Source organism: Phocoena sinus, chromosome 17 (assembly GCF_008692025.1).
Source record: "Phocoena sinus isolate mPhoSin1 chromosome 17, mPhoSin1.pri, whole genome shotgun sequence".
In the NCBI taxonomy this organism is placed as follows: Eukaryota; Metazoa; Chordata; class Mammalia; order Artiodactyla; family Phocoenidae; genus Phocoena; species Phocoena sinus.
Genome location: NC_045779.1, coordinates 359,366 through 377,445, shown reverse-complemented (window position 1 = coordinate 377,445; position 18,080 = coordinate 359,366). Strand labels below are relative to the sequence as shown.

The 18,080-nt window shown below is 52.1% G+C and overlaps 2 protein-coding genes across 10 annotated transcripts in view; one reads left to right on the top strand and one right to left on the bottom strand.

The window, feature by feature from the left end:
• The first annotated feature begins 590 nt into the window (after nucleotides 1-590).
• CEBPD (CCAAT enhancer binding protein delta) lies at nucleotides 591-2,199 on the top strand. The gene has a single exon (XM_032609389.1). The coding sequence runs from the start codon at nucleotides 642-644 to the stop codon at nucleotides 1,410-1,412; it is 771 nt and encodes a 256-aa protein (XP_032465280.1). The 5' UTR covers nucleotides 591-641; the 3' UTR covers nucleotides 1,413-2,199.
• Nucleotides 1,930-18,080, bottom strand: part of SPIDR (scaffold protein involved in DNA repair) — a 344,503-nt gene continuing 328,352 nt past the window's right edge. For 6 of the 9 annotated variants that reach the window (XM_032609379.1, XM_032609381.1, XM_032609385.1 and 3 more), the window contains 4 exons: nucleotides 8,466-8,559; nucleotides 7,673-7,787; nucleotides 7,359-7,412; nucleotides 1,930-3,120 (listed from right to left, as the gene is read on the bottom strand). In XM_032609379.1, the coding sequence (XP_032465270.1) occupies nucleotides 2,953-3,120; nucleotides 7,359-7,412; nucleotides 7,673-7,787; nucleotides 8,466-8,559 (431 nt within the window). In that variant the 3' untranslated portion in view covers nucleotides 1,930-2,952. Of the gene's footprint in view, nucleotides 7,168-7,358; nucleotides 7,413-7,672; nucleotides 7,788-8,465; nucleotides 8,560-18,080 lie in introns of all 9 variants that reach the window. The other 3 variants (XM_032609383.1, XM_032609382.1, XM_032609380.1) reach the window with 3 other exon arrangements.

Sequence of the window (18,080 nt, the reverse complement as noted above, 5' to 3'; positions counted from 1 at the left end):
GATCCAAAGGCACTTCTTTTTGGAATACTGAACAGCATAAAAAAAAAAAAGAGCCTAGAACTAAAGACAGGACTGAAGTAAGACACCACCGCAAGATGGCACTGCTCTAGTGTCCCTGGAAGCAGCCTCGGGGGCGCGGGGCTCCCGGGGCTCTGAGTGTGGAGCACCCGGCAGTTCGTGGGCTTTCCGGGGGCGCGGAGCTCTTGCGCGCTCGTGGTTCCCGGCTTCCCCCGGCCCTAGGCGCGCGGGGTTGGAGAGCGCCCCACGGACCCGGCGGAACCCCGCGGGGCAGCGTCTCCAACCCCGCCATCCGGAAGCCGCGAGACCCTAATTCCCTGAAGCCGCGGGGGAGCGCCCCCGGGCCCTAGTCCGCGCGCTGGCCCGGGCCCCGTTCTGGTTCCGCCCCGACTCCGCGGGCGCAGAGGCCCCGACCCACCAGCAGGAAGGAGGAGGCGCGGCCGAGGGAGGGTCGTTCCCGGCAGCGCTGCGCGGGCCGGGCCGGCGGGCAGGAAGCACGGGGGAGGCGCGCGGGCGGGGGTCCCGCGGTCCGCGGCCGGGGCGGGGCGTGCGCGTCAGTCCGGCTAGAAAAGGCGGCGCCCGGGCCGCCCGGGGACCGCGCTCGCCGTCGGCCCGACGCCGCCATGAGCGCCGCGCTCTTCAGCCTGGACGGCCCGGCGCGCGGCGCGCCCTGGACTGCGGAGCCCGCCGCCTTCTACGAGCCCGGCCGCGCGGGGAAGCTGGGTCGCGGAGCCGAGCCGGCCGCGCCCGCCATGTACGACGACGAGAGCGCTATCGACTTCAGCGCCTACATCGACTCCATGGCCGCCGTGCCCACCCTGGAGCTGTGCCACGATGAGCTCTTCGCCGACCTCTTCAACAGCAACCACAAGGCGGGCACCCTGGAGCTGCTGCCCGGGGGCCCCGCGCGCCCCGCGGGCCCCGGCCCCGCGCCGCGACCGCTCAAGCGCGAGCCCGACTGGGGCGACGGCGACGCGCCCGGCTCGCTGCTGCCCGCGCAGGTGGCCGCGTGCGCGCAGACGGTGGTGAGCCTGGCGGCCGCCGCGCAGCCCACTCCGCCCGCGTCGCCCGAGCCGCCGCGCCGCAGCCCCGCGCCCCCAGCTCCTGGGGCGGCGCGCGACAAGGCAGCGGGCAAGCGGGGCCCGGACCGCGGCAGCCCCGAGTACCGGCAGCGGCGGGAGCGCAACAACATCGCCGTGCGCAAGAGCCGCGACAAGGCTAAGCGGCGCAACCAGGAGATGCAGCAGAAGCTGGTGGAGCTTTCGGCCGAGAACGAGAAGCTACAGCAGCGCGTGGAGCAGCTCACGCGGGACCTGGCCGGCCTGCGGCGCTTCTTCAAGCAGCTGCCCGGCGCGCCCTTTTTGCCCTGCGCGGGGGCGGCGGACGCGCGGTGACGCGGGGGGCGTGCGGGCTGCGGCCGCAGTGCCTGGAACCGCCGGGCCGGACCCCCGGGCGGGGCCGGGACTCGGACAGCTGCCGCGTGGACCCTAAGTTACTGTGACGGCAGCTTCTCTGCATCCTACGCCCGAGGAGGCAGCTAAGGTACATTCGTTAAAGAGACTTTCGGACAAACCTTTGTACTGTAGATACGAGGAAAGGACTGAGCATGCTCACTTTTTTATACTGATTTTTACAGTATTTGTAAGAATAAAGGCGTGTTAGACCCACCTTGATTCCTGCGCTCGCGGCCCTCCGGACTGGCCGGGGAGGGCGCGAGGGCGCGTCTGGCTGGTGTGCGCCCCGGGGCCGGGTTCCTGGAAGGACCGTCGCTTTGCTTCTCCAACAGGCCAAACTCCACCTGCGGACGTGCCGGTTAACTTGCCGAGCGAGACCCGCTCGGGTGGAAGGTGCCCCGGGAACGTGTCGGAAACCGGCCCGAGCGGGTCCCACCTCGAGTCGGGGGCAAGGAGAGGAAGGCTCAGGTTATCCGAAAACCAGTCCCACTCATTCTGGCTTTCCTGGGATTTGCTTTCGCTTCCCTTAGTCCTGTAGACAGCTTCAAGTAGATTTTCAAAGTGCATAAAGTACAGAAGTCATATAGGAGATGGAAAGGACGGTCACAAAGCTACTTAAAATCGGCTACCTTCCCGGTACTGGTAATGCTTCAAAGCTGAATCTGGACGAATAAATAAAGCCGTTGCCTTTCCCCCATGAGAGTGGGTACTAGGCAGCCTCCCTTGGTCTTGGCTGCTACGTCTATATTATGTAATTAGTTAACCGTGGCCTGTCATTATTACACTGTCATAAGGGAGGAAACGCGAAATCTTTACAGTGTCCAGATTAATCCGTGGTTTTAGTTTTAACTCAGATCTCTGCCAACAAGGAGAGCGATTCCCCAGCTCTCCTGCGGCAGCGTAGTCCTGGCGCAGTGCCCGGCAGGACTAACCAGACCTGTCAGTCTCTCCGTAAGGAGCTACCATCAGGCCAGTCACTTTATCTCTACTTTATGGGAAAGTTTTACCTCTGACATAGTTCCCCAGAACATTTTCCAAAAAATACTGAGCTGCAGAACGCTTAGGCTGGACACTGCAGAGCAGTAATATGACGATAGAGGACAAAGGTTTACACGCGGCAGGCTAATTCTTTGGGGAAATGTTAAAAGAAATATAAGAAAAACACATTGAATCATTGTAAAATTTGAACACTTGAGAATTACAGAACAAAATAACTTTTTCTACTATATTATTGTCTAAGGTAAATACAAAATGAAAACCTCAAGCTTATTTAAGCTCTATCGTGTTCCTAAATGTGCAGAAAGGCAATAAAAATATATATCATCGCAGAAAGAAGTACTTTGATTTACAGTTTACAAAGCCACTTTACTAACATTGGCCCCAATCGAAGTTCCACTTCAAGATCATAAAGTACATTCACTCTGCCTAGAGTTAACAAATAACTACCGAACCACCACCACTGGCAGCCACTTTGTAAAGTTCACGGATCCTGCGGCTGCCACCGGTGTGCTGAAGAGGCTCCCCCCTCGCTCAGGAGTTCCACCTCCTCCAATCCCACGCAGCTGGCCGCTGGGCGGGTGGTGATGGACCGGACGAAACAGGTTATCGGCCCCACCTCCTTTCCAAGGACACTCCTCACCTCGTAACTCTGCAGGGATAAGAGGCAGGCTGGTTAAAGCAAACAGCCCTGGGCCTGCTGTTCCCATCGGCTCAGGACACCAAAGACAGAGCATTAGGCCCTTCCCCGGCCCATAACCCCTCTCCAACCCTCTCCAGAAGAGAGAACAGGCTGCAGCAAAAGCAAAGGAAGGAAGTGCTTTTTTCTGGTAGCCGATTTTTTTTTTTTTTTTTTTTTTTGGCGGTACGCGGGCCTCTCACTGTTGTGGCCTCTCCCGTTGCGGAGCACAGGCTCCGGACGCGCAGGCTCAGCGGCCATGGCTCACGGGCCCAGCCGCTCCGCGGCACATGGGATCTTCCCGGACCGGGGCACGAACCCGTGTCCCCCGCATCGGCAGGCGGATTCCCAACCACTGTGCCACCAGGGAAGCCCCCGAGCTAGTTTTTACACAAGAACGTTAAAAGTATCTGTGATCGATGTTTGTTAGTGGGTGCAAGGATGTGCATCTCCCAGCTGGCCGTCCTAGGAGAAACTGGGGGGGGGAAACACATGGGAAGGGCCATGCCCTGCATCCCAGCAGGAGGCACACATCACGCCTGCTGCTGCATCCCACTTCCCCACTTGAGCAACACTTCTGGTCAAAGGACTTCCTTTGCCCCAAACTTCCCTCGTTAACAGGATCCCATTTCTCCCAGAGTTGCACTGAGCTGAACACCTCTTCCTATGCCACAGAAAGCCTTTCCTTCACATTGTTGGATGAATTGTCTTAGGGAACTGGTGAACTGTGGGCAAGTTTCATCTCTACATGGGAATGTAGAACCACGGGCGGCAGGGGCCCCAGGTGAGCAGGCTGGGAAGGTGTGCTGTGCCCTCCTGGTCTCCGTGGATCACACCTCAGAACAGTTTCTTTTGGGGGTGGGGCTGAAAACAGAGGTTTATTGGTCTTTGGAGACTGAAGCCCTAGAAGGTCACGTGTTCTTTCGGAAACTCCTTTGCTGCCACTTGCAGAGTAACATCAGGAGTACCTCTCAGCCCTCCTCTGTGCCAGACACTTGACGGGCGTCTGTGGCGACTGAGCTCACTGCTAACTCGCCCCTCCACCATTAGTGTCTTGGCAGAGGGGACTCGGCGGGGGCGGGCGGGTGTCAGACTACATGGCCAAAGCTGGCACGTCTGTAGCTCCTTGACAGGCACCTCGCTGCCCTCCCCCTGGGTCCAGGCTGGGAGGCCAACTGGCTTCTCGTGAACAGAGTGGGAGGGGAGGGGCGCTGAGTGTGTCCCAGGCTCTGTCAGGACCGGGGCCCATCTTCTGCCCGGCTCGGGACCCAGTCACATGCTGTGAGGGCGTCCAGGCCGTGTGGATGTCTGGCCAGAGCCCGGGAAGGTCCCAGCCGACAGGAGCACAGCAGCCAGCCGGGGACTGAAGGGCCTCCTGGGACACCAGCCCAGCTTTGGGGCACCAGCTGCTGCCCCATGGAGCCTCGTCCAGACTGCAGGTCTGTGTGCAGAGTCGGTGTAGAAGCACCGAGCCTTGTTGAGACGGCTCATTCTGAAGCAGTAAGTGTCCAGATCGGTCTGGGATGTGGACGCTGCCCTAAAGCCAGCTCACCGCCGTGGCTGTCTTCCCGCCTACGAGACAGGCACGGCCTCCCCACCGTGGCTCGCAGGGAGCTGCGGCTTTCCTGGTGGCACGCCAGGTGAAGCAGGGTTGAGAGTCGCCGGTCCAGGCAGGCAGAGAGAGGGAAGGAGAGGATGCGACTGGACAGTGGGGAGGCCTCCCGCGGCCAAGACGTCAAGGTCACTCCCAGGGCTTCTATGGAGCCCACGACAGCAGGAAGGCGACAGTGACACCGGGGAGGGCAGTCCCCACCCAGGGCCGGGAGGACGCCGTGATGCTGGATGCGCTGTGTCGGCTCTGAGGGCTGCACCTGCGCGTGGGTGTGGGCCCCGGCGGCTGGGTACGAGCACGGGCCTTGGCGTTGGAAGAAAAGTCCGCAGAAACCCTCTTTTTAAAGTGTCAGGGTTGGCAGCTACAGTTTTCGATAATAACTGTCTCGTTTATAAATGGACATTACACTATACATTATATTTGGGGGAAGTTAAGACGGAGAAGTTAAAACAATCACACCAGTAAACTCACGTGCCAGTCATACGAACGCGCATGTGTAAAATGTGCCTCTATTTTAAAGGCGCGTGTGTGTGCCGGCCCGGAAGCGGCACATTTTGTTCCGGGAGTGGAGCCGCGGTTCTCGTGTAAAGTCCTCATCTGATTCTCTGGATTTTGGCGAATGTACCTTCTCACCCTGAAAACCGACAGAATCCAGATGAGCCTCGTGGCCGATGCCCCGGGGAGGTCTCCTACAGGTAGGAAGGAAGGTGTCCGCTTCCCTCCAGGTCAGCGTAAAGCCTGAGAATCCACCGGGCATAGACCGGGGGGCGGTAGTGGGGGGTTAGGAGCTCGGCGCCCCCCAGTCCTACCGGCCTCGCCTCTGACAGCAGAGCAGCCACGCAGGGTCACCGAGGCGCTCGCCAACTGGGCCGCACGCCTGCCTCTCGTGTCTCTAGGAGCAGCGGGAGTTTACTGTGGGGGAGGCACAGCCTGCCTCCACCCGAAGCGACACGTGAACGCAGGTTCCTGCCAGGTCCCTGGATGGAGCAGGTGGCTGAGGGCCACCCTCCTGGGAGCCGGGGGCCCAGGGGAGGCAGGCGCCTGAGTAACCGCAGGGCCGGCAGGTGCTCTGGGCGCTGTCCCCAGGCGTTCAGCCATGCGCTCTGCTGGGTTCGTTTTGCTCTGTTCTCCTTAAGCAGCACTCCCCCAGCATCCTCCAGAGGAACGTGTTCTCCGATGACCCAGATCTGCCGGCTTTAGTGCCTGTTTGCAGCCCCACCTTGGAACCCACTCCATCGGCCTCACCTAAGCACCCGCAGTCCCAGGAACCGCGGCCTCGCCACCCGTGAAATGCAGGACTCCACGAGAGCGCAACACACACAAGGCCCCTGCGGGCCCTACCCTGCGGGTGGTGAGCAGAGCGATGGCCCCGCTCTGCAGTGTCTCTGAATCCGGCAGGGAGCATACCGCGGGCCTACCCCGACGCCTCCCGGGCAGCATGGGCTGCGCCCACGGGGATGCTGGGGAGGAGGTGAGGCAGCACGGGGACAGCGGGCAGCACGGTGCCCGGGCATCACACACGCTTACTGTCACACGGACTGTCACACAGTCAGGCACATGTGTCTACAAGCCCTCCTACAGCAGGGTTCAAACATCAATCCCCACCGCGCAGCAGCCCCCCGTACAAAGGTTTGCGCTGCGGGGGTCACCGAGTTGCTCTCAAGAGATGCGCGAGGCCAGGAATCAGAGCTGGAACCACAGTCAGACCAGGGATCCTTAAAGGTTCTGTGCACAGATCTGTCCACATTCCAATTTACTCCAAACTCTGACATCCGGTGCACATGAAAGAGTGTTAAGGGCTGCTTCTCCCCCGACACCCCAAGCCCAGGACAGGCTGGGACAGGCCTGGCAAGTGGCCGGGAGAGCAGCCTGGGAGACTCCAAATTCGGGCTGGCATAAGAGCTGGCATTTCGCTTCGGGAACCCATCAGAAAGTTCTGCAAGTGTGAGCCTCCCCTTTCACAGCAGTCTCACGAGCTGACCCATATCTGCCACCTGGATGTGGATCCCAGCAGGGCACAGACACAGCACTCTCTCCAGGGCTCAGCGATTCCACAGGCCACTTGCAGGGCTTTCAAATGGCTCTGACAAGGACAGACCTCTCTTGTTTATGAGGACCAAAGGTAAGGTATGTGTGCTCAGGTGGTGCTTTCTTTGAGGAGCACACCTCACTCACACCTCTTTACAAAGCTCACCACAGTAACAGGGCAGATCTGAGAAGTGAAAGTCAAGTTTCCAGGCACTCAGACTAGAGACCCAGCAATTTAGAAAAACGTGCATCTCAGGTCATTGTCCTATTAACGTGAAACCATGGCAGGAGGGTTAACCTGAAACCTCAAGACCGACTTACCATAAGCAAAGCTGGGGGACAGATTCGTATGTCTACTGCAAGGCCGATCAGAAAATAACCTCGATTCCAAAAGGGAAAGGATCTTGTTAGCGGACTCGGGCGTGAGTCAGAAGAGGGAGCAGAAGGCCTAGCCGAGTCTCGGGAGAGTCCGGACTCTCAGCTCGCACGTGGCACGTGGAGGGCCCTTGCAGCCAAGGGACACGGGGGAGGAGAGTAAGGACACGCGCCTGGGCTGGGTGCCCCAACTTACCCCGTCCTCGCAGGTGGCAAACCTCAGGAGCGAAGAGACACTGCGCTGCAGCAGCTGCAAGAACAGTCACGGGTAGGGTCAGGACCCCAACCCCGCTCACCCGGAACGATCCCCCACCGAGACCTGACGTGTGACTCTAAGCCACCAGCTTCCGTCGCAGAGCCTTAAGTCAGTCAGGGGAGGGCTGCGGCCCCTCAGGGGAGCCCTGCCCCCTTTCCCAGGAAAAGAGCAGGAGATGCAGCCCTGGCCCAGCCGCGGGTGAAGGGGGCGCACAGTAGGTGGACGCGGATGCACGAGCTCCCACCGGTTCCTACCTTGACCCTCACTGTGCACTGGGGTCGTGAGGGGCAGTCCAGGAAGACCTGCAGGTGCCTTCTGAGGAGGGGAGAGGTGACCACGCGGGAGCAGTCCCCACAGGAGAAGGCGCCCCTGTTTTTGGAAACAAGAAGGCACAGAGCGTGGGAGCCTGGCGGCAGGCAGACACACAGACATTTCCTGCACGTGAGTGAGTGTCCGTCTGCCGTGTTAGCGGGGGGGGGGGGGGGGGGGGGGGGGAGGGGGCTCAGAAACCCGGCTCCTGGAACCGGAGCAGCCAAGCAGCCAACAAGGGGAAGGGCCGGACGGCAAACCTGCTCCCACCACCAGTGTCTCTGCTCCTTCCTGCTTCCAAGGAAGGCCTGTCCAGGCCACCACCTGTGAGGCGTCAAGAAGCAGGAACGTGATGACACGCCCTGTGCACGTGCCTCCGACAGTCATGGGGTGGGGGGGGGCGGGGGGCGCGGAGGACTGGCGCCAAGGACGGGCCCCGGGGTGGGGGGCGGTAAGGCTGGGCAGGGATGTCTGCTTGCAGAGGTCGGCTGTGCCGTCACCAAGTGTGTCTCACATTCGTGTTAGCCCCGAGTTCTTTTTCTCCCGCCTGATAACAAAGAAGCTGAGGAAACCTGGCTCTTCCCTCTTTTAAGACAGGAAGAGCCTCGGGGAACCGCAGAACCCCAGTCGTGAGGAGAGAAAACACGGCGCCCGGCCTCCTCCGTGTGCCCTGGGCCCGGCCCCTGGCCCGAGGCACAAGGCAGTGGGGTCCCGGGCTGCTGCTGCCGCTGCCCCTACCTGTCTTCCGGCCTCCGTTCCAGTCTCTCACCACCACACAGGTCACACGCAGGCCACGAGCAGGCGGTGCTCTCGTCCACGGCGACCACAGCGCCTAGACCCAGGGAAGCAGACCCGGGCTCAGAGGCGGCTCTGTCCCCCAACTTCTCTTTGCCCCTCAGGTCACAGACGGTAACATGAGGTGCCCCAGGTTTGCTTCTCATTTGTGAGTTTATATAAATGTTCCTAAGCTTTTTATAATTTCCATTCATGGCACAAAATTACAACAAAGAGCAGGTTTTAAAGCTCAGGCATATTACTAACCAAGTATTTTCGTTTTTGCCTTTTTCCAACGTGCATGTTCTGAGGCCGTGACGAGCACCCCATCCCTGCTCCGTCTCGTCCTGCCCTTAGGCTGCTGCATGGCTGTCCCCTTAGGTCCCGGTTCTCTCGGCCACTCTCCTGACTGGACACCAGGCCTCCAAACTGCCCTGGCCCGAGGCGGTGGGCATTTGTCTACCTGGCTCCTTCCGTGCTGGACCCTTCTCTTAGGATGCGCTCATGGAGTGGGGTTACTGCGTCCAAGCACGTGAGCACAGAGATGGCGGAACCCCTTTCAGAGGCGCTTCCCACAGAACCTCCGACCCCTGCCGCCCACGCCCGCCCACTGCACTGGCGCTCACAGGCAGCACTGCCTGCCGGACGGTAAGGCTGAAGCTCCACAGCTTAGGCTCCGCTTCTTCGGTACGGAAAGAGAAATATGCTTATTGGTTTGTCAGTATCTCTTCTTATGTGATTTCTCTGGTTCCCTCATTTCTTTTTTACTCCAACGTTTGTGGTTTATTTATTCAACAAACAAATACGTACAATGCTCTTTAGTGTGGGATACACACATAGCACTTTGAACATAGGGTAGATGCCACAATCTACACTTTCATGGACGCCAGTCAGGCTGGAAAAGCAGATAAACAAATAACAAGTAAAAAGATCATGAAATATGGGAGAAAATATCTGCAGAAGACACTCTGATCAAGGACTGCCATCCAAAGTATATTAGAACTTTTAAAACTCAACAGTAAAGGGACTTCCCTGGTGGTCCAGTGGTTAAGAATCCTCTTTCCAATACAGGGAGCACGGGTTCGAGCCCTGGTTGGGAAACTAAGATCCCATATGCCGTGTAGCACAGCCCCACCCCACCCCCCCAAAAAACAACAACAACAAAAAACCTCAACAATAAGAATCAGAATAACCTGATTAAAAATTGGGCCAAAGACTTGAACAGACACCTCACCGGAGAGGATACAGAGACAGCAGAAAAGCATGTGAAAAGATGTTCAGCATCACGTCTTGAGGGAAATGCAGATGAACACAGCAACGAGACACCGCGGCACACCTACGAGAACGGCCACAGCCCACACACTGACAGCACCGAATGCTGGTGAGGATGTGGAGCAACAGGAACTCTCATCAGTGCTGGTGGGGACGCAAATGGTGCAGCCACTCTGGAACAGTTTGGCAACTTCTTACAAAATTAAACACAGTCTTACCATACAATCAAACAATCTCGCTCCTTGGTATCTACACAGAGGAGCTGAAAACGTGTGTCCACATCAGCACCGGCACGTGGATGTTTACAGCAGCTTTATTCAGGATTACCAAACACGGAAGCAACCAAGATGTCCTTCAGTAGCTGGATGGATACATAAGCTCTGGTTTATCTAGAAAGTGGAATGTTATTCAATGATTTTTAAAAAAATGAGTTCTCAAGCCACGAAAAGACATGAAGGGACCTTAAATGTGTATTACTAAGTGAAAAAAGCCAAGCTCAAAAGGCTACACACTGTATGATTCCAACTGTAGGACACACTGGAAAAAGCAAAGCTGTACAGATGGTGAAAAGATCAGTGGTTTCCGGGTATTAAGCGGGAGAGAGGGCTGAGGAGGTGGAGCGCAGAGGGTTTTAGGCCAGGGAAACTGTTCTGTATGATGCTGTAATGATGGCTACATGTCCGAAGTGTCTAAATCCATAAAATGACAACACCAAGAGTGAACCCTGCTGTAAACTATGGACTCTGGATGATGATGGCGTGTCGATCACAGTCATCAACTATCCAGGGGGGATGCTGACAGCGGGCGAGGCTGTGTGTGTATGGGGGTTGGGGAACGCGGAAAAGCTCTGTACCTTCTGCTCGGTTTTGCTGTGAACCCAAAACTGCTCTAAAAAAAATCAGTTTATTAAAGAAAACCATGAAATAAATGCTAAATTGAGAAATGGAAAAGACCCCTCAGAGGTGCAAAAGAGAGGCCTCTAGGCTGGCCTAAGTGTCAGGGAAGACTTCCCGAAAGAATGGACCCGAGGAGGGGCTGCACGTAGGGAGAGGCACAGGCCCACTCTTCACCCTGAGGTGGGGCTGGAGGCCAAACAGGCAGAAAGAAGAGGCAGGTGAGACCGCTGTGAAGTCCGCAGGCTGGCAGGCCAGGACCATCCAGGGTCTCGCTGGGGATTCCAGACTTGGTCTTGGAAGGGATGAGGAGACAGAAGGGAATTTTAAACAGGGGACTGAGTTGGTCTGATTTTCTTGGAATGTGAAGCATTGTACATACCATCAAGATTCACTGCAAATCACAGACCATCCTTGTTGGAAAGTGGTGAAATTAGACATTTTAAAAAAAGTAAGATGTGACCTAGGTTTCCAGAAAGATAGAAGAGTCATCCTTCACACTCTTGGAGCAAAGAATTTCATTCTCCACTAGAACAAACATTAGGAGAAAATGTATTTGTAGAGGATAAAACAGAATGATGAGAACTAAGTAGGCTCAATTTATCAAAGTGCATTCATGCAATGCGTCCTTGAATGGCTTTTGCAAAATGAAAATACAGCTTGATTTTTAAAAGGCTGCCCAGCTAATTTCATTGTTCTTGCAAATCTAATCAAGATTGAGTCAAAGCAATGAAAAGTTAAGCCAATAAGAGCTCATAATACAGCCGAAGGTGTGTCTTCATGAATGTCAAGAGTCCAGGTTGCGGGGAGGGCTCCCACCCCAGGGGCTGTCAGCACAGAGGCTCACACAGTCCTTGGCAGGTCTGCTAAATGAATTAAGAAAAAGAAGACTGCTCCAAACCACAGTTTCCTTTACCCTAGAATATCTTTGGGTGTTAACAGCATTTACACTTACATGGGATTAAGCAATTTCCTTCCAATTAGGGAAGGAGGCACAGTCTGAGGAAATACATTTCATCTGGGGTCTCCACACCACTGGCAATCCCTTCTGGCAACCCAGGGGACAGGTGGGAGTTGTACTATTAACCTTTAGTATCTAGGACATTCACTTAAAGAAGCATCAGAAGGAAAACAACAACTGTGGTTAGGGTTTGAGAAATCTGGCAAATTGCTGCAGTTTGCTGTTAAAAGCCTTTACATTCTTTGTCTCATTTACAGAAACCTCTTGTAATTAGGCTTGGGAAGGTGTATCCCATGTTTATGAAAACGACTTTGTGAAAGGTCCTTCCTGAGGGTCCTATGGGAAGCACTCCGGCCCATCCTTCGTGGGTGGCCAGCTCTCTGCCACACTGTCCCCGCCCTTCTTTCTGGCTGAAAGAAGTTGGGGCTCAGGACCTTCTTCTAGGTCAAGGGCGACACCCGGTTTGAGGACAGGACTCTGCCCCCTGCGTGACCGCACCCCCTGCACAGTGCAGGGAAGATCACCACCCACCAGCAAGCGGCAGATACAAAGTGTCAAGTGGGGCAAGGAAGATAAAACCAACTGCAAAGCTGTCCCCAAAAAGAGACTGGAAGGAAGTCCCCGCGGCTCTGGAGCCGCCTTTCGGGCAGGGAGGCCGTGGGCGCCGTCACCTCCTGGAGACGTCTTCCTGGCAGGTGCTGCGGGTTCTCAGCGAGTGACTGACGCACAGGCCACTCCCTGCATCCATCCCAGCTCTGCTCAGGGAACACGCTTGCTGTCCTGCCAGGTCCAGGCGGCCGAGGGAGACCCTGAGGCCAACTGAGAGCCCCTCCTGGGGCAGGCTGGGCAGGGCAGAGCACAGCACGGCTGAGGGGCTATCCTGGATTTGATGGAATCCAGTCTGGGCCAGCCCACGGCTGGCTGGAGGGCAGGGGATCCCGTCCCTGTGTCCATCTGGGAGCTGGTTCCTGCATGGCCTCTGCCTTGGCTGGGGGCTCCTGTGTGGGAGGCTGGGCCAATCCCTGGTTTTTGCAGCTGGGCTTCATCTTCTCTTAATCCCTAGTTAGCTGGGCCTTCTCGGAGGACCTGGCTGCACTGTGATAACAGTCTGTACACATCCATCTGACCCACCTGCACGCCTGCAGGACAGCTTCAGAGAGACCCACAGAGTGCTCAACGTTAAAATGGTAATGAAGGTAATGAAATGATACAGGTCAGAAACTGGACCTACATAAAGGAAAAGAAGGGCACTGGAAAAGGAATAAATGGGGGTAAAGTAAAATTTTTAACCTTTGTGGTTCTAAACTGATCTCTAACAATGATGGGTTCAGTGTTATGCCTTGTAAGTGAAGTGAATGACAGCTGTTATAAGGGACTGAGGGAGAGATTGGTAATGTGGCTACACCCTGAAGCAGGCAGTGTTATCTGAAAGTGGATTTGACTGGTTCTAAGTGTACACTGCAAACTCTAGGGCAACTACTAAAAATTTTTTCTAGAAGTATAATTGACATACTGAGAGGAGAAAATGGAATCACATAGAATGCTCAATTAAGATGAGAAATGGCAGGGACTTCCCTGGCATCCAGTGGTTAGGACCTGGCACTTCCACTGCCGAGGGCCTGGGTTTGATCCCTGGTCGGGGAACTAAGATCCCACCTGGTGCAGCCAAGGGGGAGAAAAAAAAGAGAAAAGGCAGGAAGAAAATGGAAAACAAAAAAAGAAACAAGAGCAAGGAACAGAAAACAAATATACGTATGATAGATCTTAACCCAATGATATAAATATTCACTTTAAATGTGAATGGTCTAAATATAAGAAACAGACTCTTAAGAGCGGACAAAAAATGTGAGCCATCTCTACAGTGTCTACAAGAAATCTGCTTCAAACACAAAGACACACAGAGATGAAAAGCAAAGGGATAGAAAAAGGTATATTATGCTTATGCTAATAAGAGAAAACTGGAGCTACATTAATTTCAGACACAGCCGACTTCGGAGCAAGGAAAGGCATCAGGGATCGAGAGGGGCGTTACCTCATGGGAAAGGGGTCTGTTCTCCCAGGAGACGTATCTGTCCTTAATGTGTGTCTGCCTAACAACAGGCTGCTAAAACCACGTGAAGCCAACTGACAGAACTGCGAGGAGAGAAAGAGACCCATGGCTGTATTTTATTGTTTTTTTTTGCGGTACATGGGCCTCTCACCGTTGTGTCCTCTCCCACTGCGGTGCACAGGCTCCGACACGCAGGCTCAGCGGCCATGGCTCACAGGCCCAGCCGCTCTGCGGCGTGTGGGATCCTCCCGGACCGGGGCACGAACCCGCGTCCCCTGCATCGGCAGGCGGACTCTCAACCACTGCGCCACCAGGGAAGCCCACGGCTGTATTTTATATATTGTGTTTGGAGACCTCAAGTCCCCTTACCAGTGACCGACAGATCCACAGGCAGAAAATCATAAAGACATAGTTGAACTGAGTAGCACCTTCCCCAGTTCTGACTGATGTTTACAGATGCCTCCATCCGACAAGAGAAGGACACGCCTTCCTCTCAAGCTCTCATGGGACATTCATCCAGACAGACTACATCCTGGGCCACAAAACACACCTTAACACATTTAAAGGTATAAAAATCATACTAACTATGCTCCTAAGCCACGACGGAATTAAACAGAATCAGTAACAGAAAGGAACCCCAAACGTTTGGAGATTAAACAGTGCACTTCTAAATAACACGCGGGTCTGGGCCAAAGAAAAAATCTCAAGAGAAATCTAAAAGTACCTCGAACTAAATGAAAACAAAAACACATCAAAATGTGTGGGATGCAGCAAAAGCAGTGCTTAGAGAAGTTTACAGCACTAAATGTAAATATTTGAAAACATCTAAAATAGACAGTCTAAGCTTTCATCTTAAGAAACAAGAAAAAGATAAGCAAACTAAAACACAAAGTAGGGAGAACATAAGCAATAACAAAAATTAGAGCAGAAATCAGTGACATTGAAAACAGGAAATCAGTAGGAAAAAAATCAAGAAACCCAAAAGTTGGTTCTTTGAAAAGGTCAATAAAAATTAATAAACTTCTAGCTAGGATAACCAAGGATAAAAGAGAGAAGAAACAAATTATTTATATCAGAAATGAAAGAGGGGCCATCATTACTGATCCCATGGGATCAGTAATAAAAGGACCATAAAGGAATAATTAAAAGGATAATAAAGGAATGTCAGAAATAACTCTATGCACCCAAATTCAATAACTTAAGTGAAATGGACCAATTCCTTGAAAGACACAATCTGCAAAAACTCCCACAAGAAGAAACTAGTGATCTGAATAGGCCGAGACCTACGGGCACACCTCAGAGATACCGTGGGCTCGGATCCAGACCACTCACCACAATAAAGCGAATACTGCCATAAACGAGTCACATGAATTTGGGAGGTTCCCAGTGCATATAAAAGTTATGTCTACACTATACTGTAGTCTATTAAGTGTGCAAAAAATACATTAGGTCTTAAAAAACCCACTTAATTAAAGAATACTTAATTGCTAAACTATGCTGACCATCAGCTGAGCCTTCAGCAAGTCATGATGTTTTTGTAACAGTAGCATCAAACATCACTGACCACAGATCGCCACAGCAAACGTAGTCATAATGGAAAAATCTGAAATATTGCACAAATTACCAGAACGTGACACCAAGACACAAAGTGAGCAAAATGCCGTTGAAAAATAGCACTGAAAGACTTGCTTGACACAGGGATGCCACAAAACTTCGATTTGTGCAAAATGCAGGATCTACCAAGCTCAATAAAACAAGGTAAGCCTATATTAAAGCAATTGAATCAATAATTCATAACCTTCCAAAACAGAAAGCACCAGGCCCAGATGGGATCACTGATAAATTCTATCAAACGTTTAAGAAAGGAATTATACCCATACTCTATAATTTCTTCCATGAAGATAGTAGCAGAAGGAATATTTCCTAACTCGTCCTCTGAGGACAGCATTCACCTAGTACCAAATCCAGATAAAGACATTACATGAAAGGAAAACTACAGACCAATATCTCTCATGAACATAGTTACAAAAGCCCTTAACAAGATATTAGCAATCTAATCCAACTATATAAAAAAAGGATTATACCATGACAAAATGGGATTTATTACAGGTTTATAAGGCTGGTTCAGTATTTAAAAAATCAATTACTGTAATTTATCATATCAACAGACTAAAGAAAAATCATATGATCATATATCAATAGATGCAGAAAAAGTGCTGGACAAAATCCAACACCCGTTCATGATAAAAACTCTCAGTAGCCTAGAGGGGGTTTCCACAACTTGGTAAAGAAATTTACAAAAAACCTACAGACAGAATAAACCAATAAAGAAGTTATGTGATTTAGGAAAGAATGAATCGAACCTAAATGATAAATAGAAGGGAGGCCCAGGACAATAGCTGACAACAGAGCAACTAGTCAAGATTGGTTCAGAGGGACAGAAGGCTCCAGGAGGGAGATTACAAAGGAAAAGGATGACTCCAAAGATTTGTCACCGTTTTTTGAGAATTTGGGAGAAAATTAGGGTGTAGGGCAGGCAGTGCTAGGAAAATAAAAGTCAACGTAAAGCTCCATGAAAAAAACCATAGAAGAAAGGAACTAGAGTGTATAGACTAGTTCAGCTAAAAGTATTTATATAATCATAATAATGAAAATACCATTTTTAAAGGTTTTTTTCATGTGGACCATTTTTAAAGTCATTATTTAATTTGTTACAATATTGCTTCTGATTTACGTTTTGTTTTTTTGGCAGTGAGGCATGTGGGATCTTAGCTCCCCAACCAGGGATTGAACCCACACCCCTTGCACTGGAAGGCGAAGTCTTAACCACCAGACCACCAAGGGAAGTCCCAAAATACCATGTGTTGATTTTCATCTTTGAGGATCAACCTGTAGACAAAGTGCAAGGCTTTACAGCTACAGGACAGTACTGACCTTAGCAACACGCAGAACCAACTGCAGGGGAAGGAAGAGAGCAGTAGGAGAAGAGCAGGGTTCTTTTCCTTCAATGTGTGGAATAAAGAGATTATCTTTAGCAGAAAAGACAACAAACAAACAAACCCCCTACAGCTAACATCATTACCTAATGGTGAGAAAGAAAGTTGATGCTTTCTCCTTAAGAGGAGCAACAGGGCAAGGAAGTCCCCTCTCACTGCTTCTATGCAACCTGGTGCTGGGAGTCCCAGTTTATGCCAGAGGCCAGAACAGGAAATAAAATGTATACAGGTCGGGAATGAAGAAAAACACTCTCCTGTCCACAGATGACAGTTTTCTCTGTAGAATATCCCAAAGAATCAACAACAAAAAAATCTAGAACCACAAACATGTTTGTAGCTAGGTTGTAGGATACAAGGTTAAAATACAAAAGTCAATTGCTTTCCTATATACTAACAATAAACGAGGGAATTTGAAATTAAAAACACACAACACCATTTACATTAGCTAAAATAAATGAAATACTTAGGTATAAGTGTAGCAAAATATGTACAAGATCTATATGAGGAAAAGTATAAAACTCTGCTGAAAGAAATCAACGGTGAGATATTCCATGTTTACGTACAGGAAGACTCAACAGTGTTAAGATGTACATTTTTTCTAAGTTGCTCTACAGATTCAACACAATCCCAGTCAAAATCCCAGCAAGTTATTCTGTGGATACCAACAAACCGATTTTTTTTTTTTTTTTTTTGGCGGTACGCGGGCCTCTCACTGCTGTGGCCTCTTCCGCTGCGGAGCACAGGCTCCCGACGCGCAGGCTCAGCGGCCATGGCTCACGGGCCCAGCCGCTCCGCAGCATGCGGGATCCTCCCAAACCGGGGCACGAACCCGTGTCCCCTGCATCGGCAGGCGGACTCTCAACCACTGCGCCACCAGGGAAGCCCCCAACAAACCGATTTTAAAGTTTATGTGGAAGAGACAAAGACCTAGAATAGCCAAGACAATAATGAAGAACACGCTGGAGGACTACACACACCAGCGCTGCCGTAATCAGGACAGTGCTGTAGCAGTGAGAGAACAAGTAAGTCAGTGCAACAGAATAGAGAGCCTAGAAATAGACCCACATAAATATAGTCGACTGATCTTTGACATTTCAATAGAGAAAGGACAGCCTTTTCAACAGTGACAGAACAACTGACAAAACACATGGGAAAAAAATGAATCCAGAAAGACCTTATACCTTTCACAAAATTTAACTGAAAATGGATCATAGACTTAAGTGTAAAATGCAAAACTATACAACTCCTAGAAGAAAACAGGAGAAAATCTGGGTGACCTTGGATCAGATAACAAGTGTTTAGATTCACCAAAAACACAATTCATGAAAAAAACAAGTTGATGTTGGACTTCATTAAAATTAAAACTGGTCTACAGACGCTGTTAAGAAAATGAAGAGACAAGCCAAG